This window comes from Hyalella azteca, unplaced genomic scaffold (assembly GCF_000764305.2).
Source record: "Hyalella azteca isolate HAZT.00-mixed unplaced genomic scaffold, Hazt_2.0.2 contig13788, whole genome shotgun sequence".
NCBI lineage: Eukaryota > Metazoa > Arthropoda > Malacostraca > Amphipoda > Hyalellidae > Hyalella > Hyalella azteca.
This window is the reverse complement of record NW_025943695.1, coordinates 1-20,763: the sequence shown is the minus strand read 5'-3', so window position 1 is coordinate 20,763 and position 20,763 is coordinate 1. Positions and strand designations below refer to the sequence as shown.

The following is a 20,763-nucleotide window of genomic DNA, read 5'->3' as shown; positions in this document are numbered from 1 at the left end:
GAAAAAGCAGAGAAGTCTGTACAAGATGGCACGTTTCAGGCAGCAGGAAATTAGAGGACAATTACCTTAATAGATTTTACTAGGACAGAGGAGAAAAAATAAAGGTTATCATGATTCATGAAGGACCATAGCAAAATTTGAACAAATGGGGTCGAAACAGAAATGTAGAACCACCAAGGCGTGAGGAAAAGAGTGAGCAGATATGAATATTTCGCCTTTGTGTCTATTGAGATACGTAAGAATCTTTCGACCAGTCGCTACTGCAGCTTGCAATCTTCTTTGAGGTTCTTCCTCTTAGCTGCAACGGCCACAAGGCTCTTGATTTCCTCAGGAGATCGCACGTACCCCGCAGGAAGGTACTCATTGAAGCCCCATATGGACGGGTGCTGGATGCCATCGATGACGTTCTGTCGGCACTTGTCGCACACCTCCAAGAACAGTTCATCCCAGTCCGAGGCATACACATCACTGTTCCGAGGTGAAGACAAAGGCGGAGGTTCGTAAGAAGAGCAGCTGAGGTCCCCAGAGTTTGACATTCTGACGCGGTGCAGGTTTTCGCTGGAGTGATGTGGAGCAGGTCGGCAAGCGCGCGGTGGTTTGCCGTCAGAACCACACGACTTGACGAGCGGCCGTACGAAGTTCTTGTCCCTGTGGGTCATGAGCGACTTAGTGGACGACGTGAGACGCTGGAAGTTTGAAGGATCAGTCACCATGATGGGCTTACTGATGTGCTTGATTGTGTTCTTCTCTTTGCCGCTGAACAGAGAACGCATCGAACTCGATGATTGAGGAGAACTGATGTTAAGGGGATCTCTGATCCGCATGTGAGGAGTCATGAAGATGTTGGTGCTTGTGCGTTGGCGAGTGTAACTTTGAACAACGCGATGTTTACGGGCCATGTCTGGTGTCGTGGGTTGGGACCTAGAAATGCCCCGTGGCAGGCTAGGGCGACGTTGGGACGCGAGCTTCAGAGGCATGGTGAGAGTACGCACAAACCTGTATTTGCTCTCAGACGCTTTTACCTTATCGTCCGGTGCGGCGCTAGCCCGTTTACCCAAAGCTTCAACTACAGAATTCGTCTTGTTAAGCGGTAGACTCCGACTCTTCTCTATAGCCTCAGAGTGATCTAAGGTAAAAGAAGCTACGTCCCTCTTGTTCTCCTTACTTTTACCCATGAATTTTAGGCGGATAGAACGTGACAACTGAGCAGCAAACTGCCCGGTCGAGCTCCTGGCTGATACTGGCGTCTTCATGACTTCAGACCTGGAAGATGCCGTGCAGTGGCTGTCTCCTCCGCTGGAGAGTTCGCTCTCACTGCTGAATCCACTCGAGTATTTGTCTGCACGGTTCGAGCTCTTGACGTCATCGGACCGATTGCTGTTCTTGACTCGCTGGAAACTTTCTCTGATGCGTAGACGAACGCTTTTACTACCGTCATTTGACTTTTTACCGTCATGCTTTATGGTAGTTTTCTCTTCCGAGACGAGTTTTCTTTTGAGTTTTTCATCCTCTGTCATGTTCATATCAGAGTTATCCTCGGTGTCAGCAACACGACCTTCATCAAGAGATTTTGTTTCGGCTGCTTCAGCATCACTAGCTTCATTCGAAGACACGTGTACTGTATCATAAGATTGGTAGAGCGGATTGCTCTGATTGTTCCGACCAAATGCCATGAGGACACTTGAATGATGATCAAAAGTGGCCCTTGAACCTACTGAAGACCCTGCGGGGGTGAGGGCTGGATGTATGCCACTGGCGACGCTACCTATATTAGCGTACACTTCCGAGTCCCCGCGGGCGCTGGGCAGAATACTATTCATGCTGCCGAGCAAAGCGTAGCTTTCTGAAGCCGAATCGCGCGTCGATGCTTCGGGGCTGAGAGGAGGATTAATTCCGCTATATAGGCTCCCTAGCTGCACGTAAGTCTCTGAGGTTGCGTCGAAGTTTGATGTTTGCGGACTTAGAGGAGGATTTATCCCGCTTCTTACGCTCCCTAACTGCACGTACGTCTCAGATGCCGTGTCAATGTTAGACGCTTGAGGGCTGAGAGGCGGATTAATGCCACTGGGCACCCGCCGGCCATGAGGTTGGTATGGATAAGCTGGATAAAGAGGGCTTAGAGGAGGGTTTATTCCGCTACCCATGCTCCCGAGAGCAGTGTATGATCCCGAGGCTGAATCCATCATTGATTCAGGACTGAGAGGAGGGTATATACCCTCAACTTCGCTTGTCTGACGCAAGAAGAAGCTAGATGATGCTGCATTTCTACTAGACTCCATACCAGGGGAAACAGACACTTGATGAGCAAGACTTGTGCCTGTTAGAGACCTGAGGGGCAGAAAAAGTTTACTCTTGTCGTTACTGTCGAGTTTCAAGGAATCTTCAGAGAACATAGAGTCCCGTACGCTGCCACTGCTGTCTGCCGTCCCGTGGGAGTCGTGGGAACTCTGAAATGATATGCTGCGCTGCGCCTTCTTTTCACCATAAGAGCATTTCTGGGAAGCTTTTAATGCGTCGTTTTGAGCCATCATGTTCACAAATGAAGAAGCTTCACTAATAAGCTGATCGCAGGTAAGGACATCATTCTGCGTTTTCTTTGTTTCTTCGAGATTTTCATCCATGGAAATAAAACGGGATAAGTTGTTAGTGAAATCCTGCTTTACGTTGGTCGACCCAGCGTTACTGCACGTGCTATCGAGTAGAAGTTTTGGATCATTTTTGCCAACATATAATTGAGTACTTGGGTTCATCTCAGTTGAATCCTGACCAAACATAGAATAAACATTAGCGACATTGACGCGGGAGTTAGGGTAGAGTTTAGAGTCAATATTGGGAGTTTCAGAGCGGGCGTTTTGGGTTATGTTAGTATTTTCAGATTTGAGGTTAGGGTTGAGGCTGAAGAAGGGGATGATGGATGCAGGGGAGCTGCCAGCGGGTGATGGGAACAATGGGGGCTGATGGGCAGTGATGAGGGAAGAGCGATCAGCTGACGTACGATTGCTGTCAGTCTCATCCGCAGAGATTGTTGATTGCTGACGTCCACTCCGAAGGAAGAAAGTCGGTAGAGATGAAGGGGATGGGAAATCCCTACACCGAGTAGGAGAGGAAGCCTCGTTTTGAGCATAAAATGATTGTGCAGTATGAGAAGGGAAATCTTTAAGAGAAGTAGAGAGAGCAGGATGAGAAGAGACAAAAGAAGTAGCCTGGTCAGGAGATGAGGAAGGTAAACAGTGCCCTGAAGATGATGAAGAAGGCAGTTCAGAGGCTTGACAATGCACATCAGACATTGCAGAAGGGACAGATGAATAGGAGGAAGAGAAGGCAAGATTAGAAGTACGAGGCTCGGCATTGCTGGTCGGAGAGTTTTGTCCGGTGTGCTTTGTTGCCAGTTGCTGGTCTGAGTCTGGTAATTAAAGTAAAATAATCAATAAATAAGCCAAGTTTGCTGTCAACTACTCGGTCAGATGAATAAAGATAATTCGCTAAAATCTCGTATGGCAATGCAAATTAATTAGCACATAAAGCACAGACTTGAGCAGCCATTGGCGATCAATTTCATGTTGCTGTGGATACATGGGCAGTAAATTTCTGACACCATATTATTAAAAATTAAAATAAAAGAATTTTTTAACGTGTTTTCATTCGTTTTCTTTCAAAGCAGATGAAAACAGATTTTCGAAATACGGTACACACAAAGCCGACTGAAATATTGACATGGGCCTATACTTTCAAAAAAATCTAGGAGATCGTAAGTTCATCAGCCAATCATTGACGGCATTTCAAACCAAATCCACTAATCATAGACAAGAAAAAAGAGCGTAAGTACTTACGTTCACTTAGCGAGTTTTGAAAGTATGGCCCCTGGTCTACGTTCTTGCATGCCGTGGAGAGAACATTACAAGACATGATATGTTAATTACAGCAAAATGGATGTTGATCAGCGCAATGGAATCTCGGGCCATAAAGTTTGTAAAAGCATTCATCAAACAACAAGAAATTTGACATTACAGACAAAATCTATTACTAGTAGTTAGCTAAACTATGGGCACAACAACACATCAGAAAGGGTAATTGCCCACGAATAAAAATAGGTAACTGTTAAAATTCTCAGTGTAGAGCTACTGCAAAAGTGCTTCACGAACGCAATGAAACATGCACAGGAGAAATGCAAAATAGTCATAAAAGAAAAAAAATCTGATGGCCATGACTGGACAACTAAACAAGTAAAAATTCATTTTTACTTGTGTTACGGGAATTACCCGGCTAAAAAGACTAAATAAAAAAGCTAAAATAGTTTAATTGAAAAGCTAAAATGGCTGAATTGTAGAAATGAAAAAGCTGATTTGAAAAGCTAAAAAGGCCGAATTGAAAAGCTAAAATAACTTAATTGAAAAGCTAAAAAGGCCGAATTGAAAAGCTAAAATAACTTAATTGAAAAGCTAAAAAGGCAGAAAGTTTTATACCTACCGCCTGAATTTTACAAGCCAACACGAACATTACCGTAGTGGCCATATTTTCAAATATCACATTTTCCACTGTTCAAGTTACAGTGGATGTCACATAAACGTCACATTCACTCCCAATATCAAATATCTTCTTCAGAAAACGTCCATCTAATCTAAGTTTCGGCTTTAAATTTGCCGTCACACAAATGCGCATCGAGTAACAATATGAAGTCGTCATCGCAAGAGAGAGGACCGGAAAAAACGTCAGTCGGCATTAGTATCAGAGACTGAATAGTAAAGTTGAAAAGGCTGAATTGAAAAGCTAAAATAGCTTAATTGAAAAGCTAAAAAGGCTGAATGCAAAATCTAAAATAACTGAATTGAAAGTTAAAACTACAAGGAGATAAAATTCGATCCTCAGGCAGGCTGTGTGCAAAGGACAGAACACAGAAATTCGATCGAGAATAAGGAATAAGGATAGTCAAGAACTATTCGTAAACAAGCGCCTCAGACGTCAATGAGAAATATTCGATGAAAATGCGACCGCAGTTGACACTATAGAGACCATAAAAAAATTAATGACCCAAGGTTGCTATGTTGAAGTAATATAATCCTGAACATTTGTCAATAAAAAGTATGGAGAAATGCAAAATAGTCATAAAAGAAAAAAAATCTGATGGCCATGACTGGACAACTAAACCAGTAAAAATTCATTTTTACTTGTGTTACGGGATTTACCCGTAACACAAGAATTTTATACGCCAACACGAATATTAGTGTCCATATTTTCAAATATCACATTTTCCATCGTTCAAGCTACAGTGGATGTCACATGTATAAACGTCACATTCACTCCCAATATCTTCTTCAGAAAACGTCCAGCTAATTTAAGTTTCGGCTTGAAATTTGCCGTCACACAAAAGCGCATCGAGTAACAATATGAAGTGGTCATCGCAAGAGAGAGGCCCGGAAGAAACGTCAGACGGCATTTGTATCGGAAACTGAACTGTAACGTTGAAAAGGCTGAATTGAAAAGCTAAAATGGCTGAATTATAGAAATGAAAAAGCTGATTTGAAAAGCTAAAAAGACTAAATAAAAAAGCTAAAATAGTTGAATTGAAAAGCTAAAATGCATGGCTGAATTGTAGAAATGAAAAAGCTGATTTGAAAAGCTAAAAGGCTGAATTGAAAAGCTAAAATAACTTAATTGAAAAGCTAAAAAGGCAGAATGCAAAAGCTAAAATAGCTGAATTGAAAGTTAAAACGACAAGGAGATAAAATTCGACCCTCAATCAGGCTGTGTGCAAAGGACAGAAAACAGAAATCAATCGAGAATAAGGATAGTCAAGAACTATTCGTAAACAAGCGCCTCAGACGTCAATGAGAAATACTGGATGAAAATGCGACCGCAGTTGACACTTGAAAATAGAGAGCATAAAAAAATTAATGACTCAAGGTTGCTATGTTGAAGTACAAGAATCCAGAACAGTTGTCAATAAAAAGTAATAAGGGTTTATAAAGAATGTTTCGAAGGAGCCAGCAGCACAAAAAATGTAATTTTCTAGATATTATTCGCAGGTTTTGATAATGTGAAAAATACAAACCAAGCTATAACCTCAAAGGATGAAATGAACTGGACAAAATATTGTATACACTTTCAAAAGGGTGCAGGCAGAGATCTATAGGCGAGTCCTAGCTAACAAGCGCGAGCTCTCGAACAAAAGATTGAGGACACCGAAGCCGAAACAATCCCCTTTGAAAAGTAAGTCATCACAACGGTACTAAATCTACAACAAAATAAACCATCAGTGAGAGAATACACGTGCAAGGAAGGTGGCGCTACATGGTGGCACTACTGACGCTTCCAAAGTTACTAAGAATCTAAACACGTGAACAAGAGAACGTAGTTAAGGTTGACGTCACATGACGCATACCATCAAGACTTGAACGAGAGAACGAAGTTAAGGTTGACGTCACATGACGCATAACATTAAGACTTTAACGAGAGAACAAAGCTAAGTTGACGTCACATGACGCATAACATTAAGACTTTAACGAGAGAACAAGGCTAAGGTTGACGTCACATGACGCATAACATTAAGACTTTAACGAGGGAACAAAGCTAAGTTGATGGCACATGAAGCATAACATTAAGACTTGAACGAGAGAACAAGGCTAAGTTGACGTCACATGACGCCTAACATTAAGACTTGAACGAGAGAACAAGGCTAAGGTTTACGTCACATGACGCAAAACATTAAGACTTGAAGAAGATTAAGGTTGACGTCACAAGACGCATAACATTAAGACTTGAACAAGAGAACGAAGTTAAGGCTGACGTCACATGACTCATAATATTAAGACTTGAACCAAAATAAAGACAAAGATTAACATCAAACGTCTTAATAAGACGCGATGTGACTACAATAGTGATGTGATTCCCAAAAGAAAGAGCAGCATTCATACAATTTTTTCCATATCGGAAAAAATATCTATATAAATATCTAAAATATCTATAAAAAAATATTTCCATATCTTGTGATTTAGCAAATAGGTAGATACTAATTTTTAGTCAATAAACTTCAAGACGGTTCAATTCGCTAGAAGTTCAATCAACGAACAACGGTTGCAAGCGTGAAAACACGACCGCGGACCGGCGTGGAGATGGAAAAAATTACTAAATATTTGAAGTACAGCAATTTTAAAGTTAGTTGAACTGAATACGAAACAAACTCAAAATGCCCATAGCTACTCAAACGAGATGCTATAAGTCATCATGTACAAAAATTACAAAAATTCGTTAGTGAAACATTTGATAGTATTAACTGGATTAACTATGATCGTGATCCATTTCACTGCGGTAAGCAAACTAAGTGATAACAACTACTATGAGGGGGAAATTAATCAAGATTGCTACAATACCAAACAACGAATCACACACACATAACTATCAAAAGCAGATATAAAGTTCATTTCGAAAGCGAATTAGTAAAACGATGCAACAAGTGAAACAAACGAAATAAAACTTCACGTCCTCACATATAACCACCCACTTCAGAAGGCACAGAAGAGAAAGAAGTTATTAATGATCAGGACAATCATGAAGCACATATCAAAATATGTGGCGCAAAAAGTTACAAGTAAAATTGCTGTCAGAAGGAGACTTCAAAATTGCCTATTTTGACAGTCATGTTCATGTCTTGCAACAATATGACCTCGCAGATATACATATATGTTCATGTCTTGCATGACATGTTCATGTCATGTTCATGTCTTGCAACTATATGTTCATGTCTTGCAACATGTTCATGTCTTGCATGACATGTTCATGTCATGTTCATGTCTTGCAACATGTCCATGTCTTGCATGACATGTTCATGTCATGTTCATGTCTTGCAACATGTTCATGTCTTGCAACATGTTCATGTCTTGCAACATGTTCATGTCTTGCAACATGTTCATGTCTTGCATGACATGTTCATGTTTATGTCTTGCAACATGTTCAGGTCATGTTTATGTCTTGCAACAATATGACCTCGCAGATCAAGCCACAATACTATGTTCATGTCTTGCAACATGTTCATGTCTTGCAACATGTTCATGTCTTGCAACATGTTCATGTCTTGCATGACATGTTCATGTTCATGTCTTGCAACATGTTCAGGTCATGTTTATGTCTTGCAACAATATGACCTCGCAGATCAAGCCACAATACTACGTCCAAGTGTTGTACCGGCTACACTCAGAGAATTGAACGAGACATTGTGCACATATCGATGCACGTATTGCCCTTGCGTGGATCATACTGATCCATCCCCAGCAAAATCACGTATTATTGCTACGAGGATAAAGTGGGTCAATATTCGGCCAATACGTCCCATACATTAAAAACTTGAAAGCAAAGAAAACTCCACAAAAATTCATACTAGTATCTTTAAAGAAAACGTTTCGGATCGGAGTCCAGCTCCATCGTCAGCTGGACTCCGAAAAGTTTTCTTTAAAGATACTAGTATGAATTTTTTTCTTCAAAGATACTAGTATTAATTATTTTTCTTTAAAGATACTAGTATGAATTTTTTTCTTTAAAGATACTAGTATGAATTTTTTCTTTAAAGATACTAGTATGAATTTTTGTGGAGTTTTCTTTGCTTTCAAGTTTTTAGTGAATTTGCGATTCAAGCAAACGAATGATACTACAACCCATACATTTTTCAGAGTGTGGAGTCTTACCAGCGGTGTTAGATCCGTGAAGAAAAGTGATCAATGTAGTTTACTATGCCATTTCATTCACGCAAACCTCACCGAAAGAAGATTTATTTCCATGGGTGTATAAATTAGCACTGCATGAGCGAGTGAGATAAAGTTGGTAACTATTCGTCTAATACATCCCATACATTTTTCAGAGTGTGGAGTCTCACCAGCGGTGTTATCACTGCAGGAGCGAGTGAGATAAAGTTGATAACTATTCGTCTAATACATCCCATACATTTTTCAGAGTGTGGAGTCTCACCAGCGGTGTTANTGACCTCGCAGATCAAGCCACAATACGTCCAAGTGTTGTACCGGCTACACTCAGAGAATTGAACGAGACATTGTGCAAATATCGATGCACTTCTTGCCCTTGCGTGGATCAAACTGATCCATCCCCAGCAAAATGGCGTATTATTGCTACGAGGATAAAGTGGGTCAATATTCGGCCAATACAACCCATACATTAAAAACTTGAAAGCAAAGAAAACTCTACAAAAATTCATACTAGTATCTTTAAAGAAAACGTTTCGGATCGGAGTCCAGCTCCATCGTCAGCTGGACTCCGAAACGTTTTCTTTAAAGATACTAGTATGAATTTTTTTCTTTAAAGATACTAGTATGAATTTTCTTTTCTTCAAAGATACTAGTATTAATTTTTTTTTCTTTAAAGATACTAGTATGAATTTTTTTCTTTAAAGATACTAGTATGAATTTTTTTCTTTAAAGATACTAGTATGAATTTTTGTGGAGTTTTCTTTGCTCTCAAGTTTTTAGTGAATTTGCGATTCAAGCAAACGAGTGATATTATAACCCATACATTTTTCGGAGTGTGGAGTCTTACCAGCGGTGTTAGATCCGTGAAGAAAAGTGATCAATGTAGTTAGTTTACTATGCCATTTCATTCACGCAAACCTCACCGAAAGAAGATTTATTTCCATGGGTGTATAAATTAGCACTGCAGGAGCGAGTGAGATAAAGTTGACAACTATTCGTCTAATACATCCCATACATTTTTCAGAGTGTCGAGTCTTACCAGCGGTGTTAGCACTGCATGAGCGAGTGAGATAAAGTTGGTAACTATTCGTCTAATACATCCCATACATTTTTCAGAGTGTCGAGTCTTACCAGCGGTGTTATCACTGCATGAGCGAGTGAGATAAAGTTGACAACTATTCGTCTAATACATCCCATACATTTTTCAGAGTGTAGAGTCTTACCAGCGGAGCGAGCGAGACTTTCTCCAGCAGGCGCCGTGTTCCTCACAGCAGCTGAGGCCCTCGCGCCACCAGAAGACAGAATGGCCGCCCTGCGTCGCGAGTCAACCAAAAGGTCCACCACCAGCGTGCACAGCTCTTCCGGTTTCAATCTATACAATCAAACCGTCATGAGAGACATTCGTTTCAATCTTTCAATCTGTATAATCAAACTGTCATGCGTGACATTCGTTTCAATCTGTATAATCGAACCGTCATGCGTGACATTCGTTTCATTCTTTCAATCTATATTTTCAAACCGTCATGAGTGACATTCGTTTCAATCTGTATAATCAAACCGTCATGCGTGACATTCGTTAAATATAATATTCGTTAAACACATAAATATAATAGCCCTCGAAACTCTTCAGACTTAGATGCTCTAACTAAATAATAAAAAGCTGCTCTATCTAAATAATAAAAAATTATAAAAGTTACGCCTATGAGTGAAATGTTACTTTGAGGAATTGGCACATTGCTCTCCACTGATCGTCAAAAAATGGGAGATATATAGTACCAACTCTATTAAATATTGCCATACATAGAACACCTAACACATATAGCGAATAAACCATGCTAAAATCATCAGTAAATAGCGAGAATAAAGTCATGGAATGCTATAGCGAATAAACCATGCTAAAATCATCAGTAAATAGCAAGAATAAAGTCATGGACTGCATACATGGCGAGTTTCTGCCTGGCTTGATTACGAGTGGCAGAGAATAAAGTCATGGAATGCTATAGCAAATAAATGATGATAAAATCGTAAGTAAATAGCGAGAAGAAAGTCATGGAATGCTATAGCGAATCAATGATGATAAAATCGCCAAGAAACAGCGAGAATAAAGTCGTGGACTGCATACATGGCGAGTTTCTGCCTGGCTTGGTTACGAGTGGCCGAGAAGAGCGGGTTGACGGGCAGGAACGGTACAGCGCACCGGTCCCTCTATTATTTCATTTTTTGTACTTTTCAAGCAGGGTTGCCAGACGGTCATTTTTTCCGGACAAATTCCGTGATTTAGTATTTCTCAATTGCGTTGGCCGGCTAAAAATTATGATATGGGTACTTCCTAATTAAATTTTAAATACTGCAAAAAGAAAATAAATAGAATTTTTATAGTAGAACCTACAAATAAACTAGTATATTTTGAGTTATCGGCCTTTTTTGTTCTCGGACTTGGCCAATTTTAGGCAACCTGAATTATGAACCACTAGGTACGCCCTGGAGAAATACATTTCGTGGTACGCATATGTACCACTTCGTAGTCAACGTGTTAGGTTACACACCATAACTGAGGTTTTCATAATATATGGGGATACGTTCACCAAAATATTCTAATAAATTGGGTATTTTCAGTTATTAGGTTGCAGCACAGTAAATAGCCGCAGTTCCAAAGCGTCAGAATTACAAGGAAGAATAAAATAAGACATAGAATAAAATAAGACATTAATCTCACGCCACAAAAATGCCTTAGTATTGAACACCTCAGAACCTTGAGGTGCACAGAGCGGCCCAGTCGACATCAGAATGACATGGTAGAGCAAGGAACGAATGTTAGCACAGAGTCGTCTGGACGGCGCCAAACAATCGACGTGGAGCCAAATAAATATTCTAGTTATTGATCGTAATGACTAGGACATGAAATGAGAAATTGTTAAAGGTCATCCAGGTGCGTCGACCGGTAGAACTGAAATGAAGACAAACAATTGCACCTCAGAAATTTCAAGACAGATACCAGGCTAAGATGTGCTTCTGCCACCACAATGTCTAACAACCAATGCTGAAAAATATCATAAATCAGTAGACATACTTAACAAGAAACCAGGTTCACCTCATCATAAAGGTCAGTAGCAAGATCCTCGAGCATGGCGTTTGGTATGGTGATGAGCTTAGCTCGGGCTTGTCGCGCGCCCTCAGTGGCAGGCTGGTACTGAGCGATGATGTTGGGAGGCAGGAAGAAGCTGTCAGTCTTGCCGTCGTAGGACGCGGGGAACATGGACCCGGGACGACGGTAGGGGACGGAGTGCGGGGCGCGGTTCTGGGACCGGTTTACGATGAAGCAGACGAGACGGTGCACCAGCTCCTGTTCTGCGTCCATGAGGCGGTTTGCTATGTCGACGTGCCCGGCCGCTCTGTTGGTTATGGAGAAGTTAAAACTTGGCACTGCACCTACCAATCAGAGGAATAAGATGGTCATTGCCTACATCCAGAGGAATTACAGGCTCATTACCTACATTACGCATCCGCATCCAGAGGAATGAGATGGTCGTTGCCTATATCATTACCTACATTACGCATCTACATCCAGAGGAATGATATGGTCATCGCCAATATATATAATTACCTGCATTACGCACCTACATTCAGAAGAATAGGAGGGCCATTACCTACATATTTATCTACATCCAGAGGAATAAGATGGTCATTACCTACATAATTAACTACATTACGCACCAACATCCAGAGGAATGAGATGGTCATCGCCTATATAATTACCTACATTACGCACCTACATACAGAGGAATAGAAGGGCCATTACCTACATAATTACCTACATTACGCACCTACCTCCAGAGAAATAAGAGGCTCTTTACCAGTTCCTACATAATTACCTACGTTAGGCACCTACATTCAGACGAATACGAGGGCCATTACCTACATAAGAAGACTCGTTTACCTCTATGTGTGTCATTATGATCTACTTTGACTCGGCTAAAGGATGTACCGTATCAGTTCTACTTAAACTCTCTGCTCACGTGGGGGGCAAGAAGGTGTCACTATTTGCACACAATGACCCATTCATTTTCTCGAGTAGAAGTTTTCTCAGATACCGACATATATCAATATAGATAACGTGACGTCACGCAGAGTTGGTGGAGAAATCTTCAACGATAAAGAGCTGTGACATCAAACACTGGATGCCTTTTTGTAGAGATAATTTTTTTTGGTCAGAGCAGTTGAGTGTTTCCATCATTTACTTGAATGTATCAATCTAAGGTACCAAACGTTGAGAAATATTTGCAGATCTCAATTGATAGAAAATCATACAAAATAATAATAAAAAATGCTCCAATATCAAAATATTTGAGTTGTATTCTATCGATACCACTATTAATGGTAAATAAAGTTATCTTGAAAATAATTTGCACAGAAATTTAAAACTATGAATTACATGAAATAGAATTCAGATAAAACACAATAGCCGACGGTATAACATGCATACAGCCTTGAAGTATCTACAAACTAGTTTCAGTGAAAAACAACAATTTGTTGTAAATAGAAATATACGTGGCATTTCATATTACATATACCGTTATGTGACATAGCAGTATCAGAAATATATCAAGACGTGGAGAGAGAAATGCCGTAGGAACAATACAGGATAAAGAAGGAAATATTGTGCATGGAGAGATTATACGACAGAGGTATTCACATAACAGCGTTCACGTGACCTGGGATCAATAACTCAACAGTGTACATATTTTTGTACCCTGTTGTACCCTTTGTACCCTGTGTTTATGGCACAACAGGGTAGGTACATATTTTTGTACAAATAATAATAAAGGACTGATAATAGTAATCAGTCTGCTTATATTGCAAATTCACATGGAATTCAAAAGCAAAGAAAACGCCAAGGAAATTCACCGTTTTCAAAATATCGAGGGTTGTAGCACAACACAAACCACTCTCCCGGCAGCAACAAGCAACACAATACACTGACTGTGCGACTTGAGCAGGAGTTTAAGCAACACAATACACTGACTGTGCGACTTGAGCAGGAGTTTAAGCAACACAATGCGACTTGAGCAGGAGTTTTGTTGGCAGAGTCGAGGCTGCGAGGCAGCGCTCCATGCACCAGCAGCAGCTCCACCTGCTCCGGCTGCCCTGACGCCGCCGCCACGTGCAGAGGGAAGTTACTGCGGTCCTGGAGAAGGTGGATGACCATTAATTCATTCATTCATTCATAATAATACGGTGGATACTCCATAATTGAAGAAAAACCCCCACCAACGGTTGCGTGCACGCACATGAGAGCATTGGAGAATGTTTCGATATTCGGAGAATGTGTGCTTCTGCCACCAGAGTTAACATATGCAATATATAGATACACAAGATATGCAATTATATATATACCACAATAGATTTGCACTTATATATATATAAGTAGCTACATTTACTCATTCCTGCTCCTACTTCACAATTTATTTGCAATACAGTACTGATTGATCTTTTTCAGTTTAATTCAGGCATTAAATGAGAAGAAAACCTAGAATTCAACTTTGAAGAAATAATAATAATAAATAAATAACTAAACTAAATTTTTGATGGCTACTGAGAAACTTGAAGAAATTATTATCGATTTCAAAACAGAAACCAATTCTGAAAAAGCCATAATAAATGGTTATGGCAAATACCTACGTGAGAGATGGCATCGAGATATGTCAAGTATTGCCAAGATAAGTATGGTCGAGATATGCCAACCAAATGCATTGATAGGTATATACGAAGATCATTGCCGTAATTAGATTCCAAATTAACTCGTCAGTACATGAAGGAAAAATGTACCGTACCTGTTGCAAATTATTTATTTAAAAATCAACATGAAATGAGCCCGAAATATTCTGCAAGAAGATACCTATATGTCCATCACTTCAGGCGAGAAGAAACTTGTGTACAGCTTAAAATTTTGGTTTCTCTAAGTGACTACAGAGGGAATGCTGACTCATAAATCTGAAGTTTTCATGGAAAACTTGGAATGGAATTGGAACGTGTTCATGGAATTTTTTCGGAAGTTTTTCATGGTGTTAGTTCATGGAATTTTTTCGGAAGTTTTTCATGGTGTTAGTTCATGGAAATGCCTTTGAACACCAATGCAACCAACTCTAAATAAAGTAGGTTCCCCTAGGTTGCAACAAGCTTCACTAAACCAACACCGTATCAGAAGACAGGGCAGCACGGCTAATTAACCTTATGAAAATAGTTTGGGTCGGCGCCCTGGGATAAGAGACGTAGCGAGGTCTCGAGGTTGGCCGTCCTGACGCTGCTGTGCAGTTCCTGGCTGAGAGTATCTTGCTCCTCGTCATCAGCAGGTCCCAGCTTGCCTTCCCGAGGATCCTCGTCACCTCCTACAGGAGGGAGGCAGGATGCGGCAGGGTGAGGTGGGGAGGGAGAAGGAGGCTGCAGCATGTACATCAGCCTGTGGTGCTTTGAGCGCACGAAGTCTGCCTTCACTGGACTGTAAATGCAACAAATATGATTAGGAAGAGTCATTGTTGTCTAAATGTGATAAAACATTTATCGATATCAATAACGTGACAAAACTAATATCTATACAGGGTGACCCAAAAAAGTTGCTAAAAGTACAGGCTTACTAACTCAAAAAGTGTTAAACGTAGAAAGATGAAATAAAAACCACATGAAAGAGCATAACTTCAAGTTTTATTCAGATAACAATAAATGTTGAAAATGACCTCCTTGCTGACACAGCTTAATATGTTTTTCAAAATGTGCGGTTACTGCAGACAAAGTACGGTATCCTGGTCAATAAGTGCAAGAGCTTCAATAATTGCTAATCTTCAAATTGTCAATGCTGCTTGTTCTTGTACTGAACACTTTTTCTTTCATGTAACTCCATAGGAAGAAATCCAAAGACAATTCATTAATTCTTTCTTCAATCATGGCAATATTTTCTTCTGATCTTCCAGTTCTTTGCCGTCCAGAATGACCTTTGTTTTGATTCAGGATTGTTCCTTTATCTTTCCACTGACGTATCCACTTCTTGATTGTGTTGAGATTAACTTCTTGTCAGTATTTGGTGAAATAACCTCTCTTTAGTTTTGTTGGTGAAGTTTTCAGTTAAAATTGTTCGACAATGAAAACTTGTTGCTCAGAATTTAGCTGAATTGTAGGGTGAATCTTGATCTTAAAAAATAATGAGTTTTAACTATGAAATGCATAGAGAACTTTGGTAACATGGATACCAAATCAAACTTGAAGTTATAGGTACTCTTTCATGTGGTATTTATTTCATCTTTCTACGTTCAATACCTACCTACTTTTCGAGTTATAAGCCTTTACTTTTAGCAGTTTTTTTTTGTCACCCTGTATAATCTTGAACTATGACAATACAAATGAGCAAATTGTTTAAATTTGAGTTAAAACTATTAAATTATTTTTAAAATTTCTGAACTAGATTTTTTGAGAACTTAAATTCATAAATATTGAGGGCACTACAACCCCAAAAATTGGTGCTAGACTCTCCAAGTCCTGATAAATATGTAGGTATAATTTTCAGAAGATTACGAAGTATGGTAAATGAAAATAGTAGTAGTAAATACAACAAGAGTAAGATAATGCAAATTAGCATAAGCAGCCTCATAAATCATTCCATGGCCATCAAGGTAACACATTTATTCTATTGAAGTCAAATTCCCAAACCTTTGAATCTCAATAAAGTCAATTTTCAAACTGTACATCATTCTCAAAGCAGTCCATAGGAGAAACTTAACATTTTGATTACATACCATACAGGGGTGGTGTTTGTGTACTTTAATCTGAACTTTGATTATTTTCATCAATATATGGTACCTACCTACCGTATATCTGCCAAAATGATTAACCTTCCTATAGCCAATTGACTTTGATATGATGTTAATTGAGAGTAGATTTTGTTAAAACAATATTTATCAAGAAACTTCCAGTGTCATATGAAATAAATATGAAGCAACTCACTGCACGGGATCAGAGGGGCTGGGCTTCTTCTTATTAGTTTTGGCTGCGGTGGGGTCGAGGAGCGTGTGTTCCCACACACCATTTGCCCCTCCATTGCTCAGCTGACTTACAAGCTGTAAACAAGGATGTGTATAAGAGACAGCTCTATCNACTTTATAATCAACTTTATAATCAACTTTATAATCAACTTTATAATCAACTTTATAATCAACTTTATAATCAACTTTATAATCAACTGTATAATCAACTTTATAATCAACTTTATAGTCAACTTTATAATCAACTTTATAATCAACTTCATTATCAACTTTATTATCAACTTTATTATCGACTTTATTATCAACTTTCTTTTTTAAAATATAAGGTCTTATAAACCAGGTAGCATAAAATATAATTCTGACACAAGGTAACATTCACAAGGTAGAAATAAATATTTGCCATCTGCATTCATGTACTACCTACGTATATATTTATATAAGTAAGGACCAGCAAATGTGTTTTAATAACAATATAATTTTCTAACAAAAAAAAACAGATTTTAACAAAATGCATCAACATTGCCTCAAACAAAACCAAGGTGGCAGATGCATGGTCATTTTGGGCAAAAATTTCAAGTTTAAATCATATTCTTTCCTCAACCACATGAACATTTAAAGAATTAATATAGAGAATACACCAAGGCCACTTACACTCCATGTGTGAGGGTGCCAGTCCTTGTCATGAATAGACTTTATCTGGGACACATGACGCCCCAAAGAACGATGTACGGCGCAGCAGTCACTGCATACCAGGATGCCTCTGTTGATGCTAGCCCATTCTGCTCCTGGAATGAACATTTCACAGATTTGTCACTAGCTGGGAGGCAGAAAACAGTACCTACAAACCCCCCATCAAAAATATTTTCTATTCTTTCTGGAAGAGTAAGTATAAGACAGACAATTCAGAGTGATAGAATATCCCATTACAAAATTGTAAAAGAAAATAAAATCTTTTCCAAACAAAAGATGTTCCTAAAGATGTTATAAAAGAGGCTGTTAATTAAAGCAAGACTATGTGCAACTTTTGAAATAATGAGTTAGGTCTGACTTGTGTGTTGCCACCAAAAACACAAAGAACATTCAACACTTGCTAGTTGCTGAAACTAGTAAAATGGTAGTCATAAGTTCTGCTAAAAGTCACTAAGAACTTAAGAAGTCCTGCTCAGAAAACATGTCATATAGGTACCCAATGGCAACATAGATAGGTATATCAAACTTCAATTCATACATAAACTTTTATTCCAAGATTATCAACCAACGTCCACTGAAGAATATTGTTCGATCCTGAAAATTTAAATCAATGATTTCTCTGGTCATTAACCACTTGTGTTTAAACTTTTATTCCTGCACAAAAATAACAGGCAAACAGAGCTCTTGTACTTGTTTGAAACAGATTACATCCAAAGAAACATTCATCCACTACATAGGTACCAAAGCAATATTGATTCACATAATGTACAAGCATTGACTGCAATTAAATACATAAATAGCAAATTCTTCATGAGGATACTAGGATGCAAATATCTAAAAATAGGACTGCAAAAAATGCTAGGAGTACTACTAGTAGACGAGTCACAAAAATAATGAAGCATGGTGCTAAACACATTATTTGAAATTGAACAAATGTAAGTCAGAAGTAATTGTATTACGTCAGAATAATGTAAGTCAGAAGTAATTGTGAAATTGAACAAATTGTACCATCAAACGGGGTAAAAAGGGACAGGCAGGGTAAATCGGGACGTGCCTCCAACATTTCGAAGAAATGTTGTAGGTACTGGTACCATATCCATTATTTACCATATTATTGATGTGATATTACCATATCCATAGACATGCCATTGAGCATTAACAACCTTGTCCACTGCAAGCTTCATATCAGCACCCATATAGCATTTCTTGTCTCTGTAAGCTTACAGGACTGGGCTTGTGATTTTGCAACATTTTAATAGGGTCAAGTGAATTCACTATAACAAAAAAAAATTGTAAAAACATACTTGGAACAGAAAAGAATATTGTGGTGACAACCATCATATTTTTGGAGAAATTAATCACAGTTTAGGTCAATTATTTTTCATTCTATGTTGCCCAGTGTACAATTCCATCTATGGCATTCAATGCACAATTCAACAATGACTGATGATGCATTAATTTTTTGTTAAGTGAATTTTTATTTGCTGGGAGGCGTAAATGTAATCAAAATTATTTGTTGGTAATCAATTTTTTTTGTTAACGGGAGCCTTTTCTAAACATGGTTCAACTGTAGATGGATTTTTATTTTTTAGGGCCATCCCATATTATCTCAGGGAGGTGCCCCTTCCTACCCCATGTTCCCATCTTGCCGAAATGGCCTCCATTTGGTTTTGGCTTGAGGTAAAAAAATTCTGTCAATGACGTTTTGAAGCTGACATCTGTCTGCAACTTTTTTCCAAGCAAAATGTTTTACTATGGCATTGGCAAATATTTTTTTACTTCAGACCTAAGCAAAATTACCTTTTCAAAATAACAATTTTCAACATTTTCTTCTGGGATTTTTTAAAGCTAGTAAATGAATGATTTTGCAACTTCCTTCATGCTTTAATGCTTATAGATAGGAAAAATGTTGAAGTTTATGCTGATATTTAGATTTGCAATTTTTAATTAGTTTTGCTGCTATAATATTCATTTACCCTGATGGAGGACTGTCCAATTTTACTACCCATGCCTGTCCCTCATTAGGTACCGTAAACTGGGGTAACTTTGACCACTTTTTTTCAAAATGATGCCATTTTTTTACTAGATAGCCATGACGGGGTAACATTGACCGGTTTGGAAATTAAGTTAAAATTACCATATATAAGACTCTGTAGTCTGAAACATGAAGAAAAAAACATTAATAGGTGTATCAAACATAAAATATGTTATATAGGTAGGTACCTATGGTAATTTTAACTTAATTTCCAAGCTGGTCAATGTTAACCCGTCACAGCTGCCATTAGGTGGTCAAAGTTACCCCATTGGGGGCGGCACCCCCCATTTGCAAACTATGACACTTTTCCAAAATTTGTCTTTTGAATATGCAACTAGAAGAGTTCTACTACAATGCATCAAAACCTGGAGTTATTTTACCAAAAAATAAAAATTGGAGGGGGTACTCCGACAGGTTTTAAATAATAGCTCTTTTTCGTGGGTCACATTTTTAATTTTTTAACCTATTAGATATGCAAACTTTTTAAATCTTTCTATTGTGTTACATAGCCTCAGTATTAGGCCTTTGATGGCCATTGACAAAATTTTTCTATGTCGAATCATTTTTGAGTTTTGGGGGTTTTTGTTAAAAAAACTAAAAGTGGTCAAAGTTACCCCGCCGGTCAAAGTTACCCCATTTTACGGTACCCAATTTGCGGCCAAATTTGAGGGTACTCCAAAATACAAATTGGCCAGGTATCAATTATTAATTTGCTTAAAATAGATGGTTTTTATAATTTTATAGATGACTGGGAATAAATGAGGTTTAAGGTCAAATAACTTTGAGGGCAAACAATGTCAGATTGTTATTTAGGTATGCAGTTAGCTAGCTACCTATGCCAATGCAAAATATTTCAACTTTAACATTCAAATACTTATACTGAGTAATACAGAAATTCTCCATTCACATGATTCACTGATTCAGAATTCAGAAATTTTAGATCCTCTCAGCAGGATGGAATTCTAAAATTTACAGTTCATATATTATTTTTGCTACTACACCTAGACCAGTTTTTCGATACAACATTATTTGAGGCAAAAAAATGAACTTCTTATAGGCTTAAACACGTATAGGTAAAGGTATAAGAAGTTTCTATAAAGTAATCACTTCACTTGGAAATGTTGCGTGTCTGCAGGACGGCTTGCACTCAACAATTAAAATTATAAAAAGTACTAGTCCGTTAAAGATTTGTCTCTTAATGTGACAGCAAAGAACTTTTCCATGATGCACACAATAAACACGCAATTCATGGGAGCGAGACTACATAGAACAACAAAAGCAGGCTCCCGGCATGCAACTGACAGAAACGAATGACGAT

The 20,763-nt window shown here is 38.6% G+C and overlaps 1 protein-coding gene across 1 annotated transcript; it reads right to left on the bottom strand.

Annotated features, from left to right (window-relative positions):
• Nucleotides 1–257: 257 nt before the first annotated feature.
• On the bottom strand, nucleotides 258–17,505 carry LOC108679566 (the record flags this gene model as incomplete). The annotated part of the gene is given in 9 exon segments (XM_047883839.1): nucleotides 258–3,403; nucleotides 9,914–10,062; nucleotides 10,813–10,895; nucleotides 11,782–12,082; nucleotides 13,714–13,739; nucleotides 13,741–13,875; nucleotides 14,919–15,186; nucleotides 16,683–16,795; nucleotides 17,372–17,505. Coding segments are annotated over 9 exon segments (4,355 nt in total), but the record flags the coding sequence as incomplete, so codon positions are not given.
• Between the last annotated feature and the right edge of the window lie 3,258 nt (nucleotides 17,506–20,763).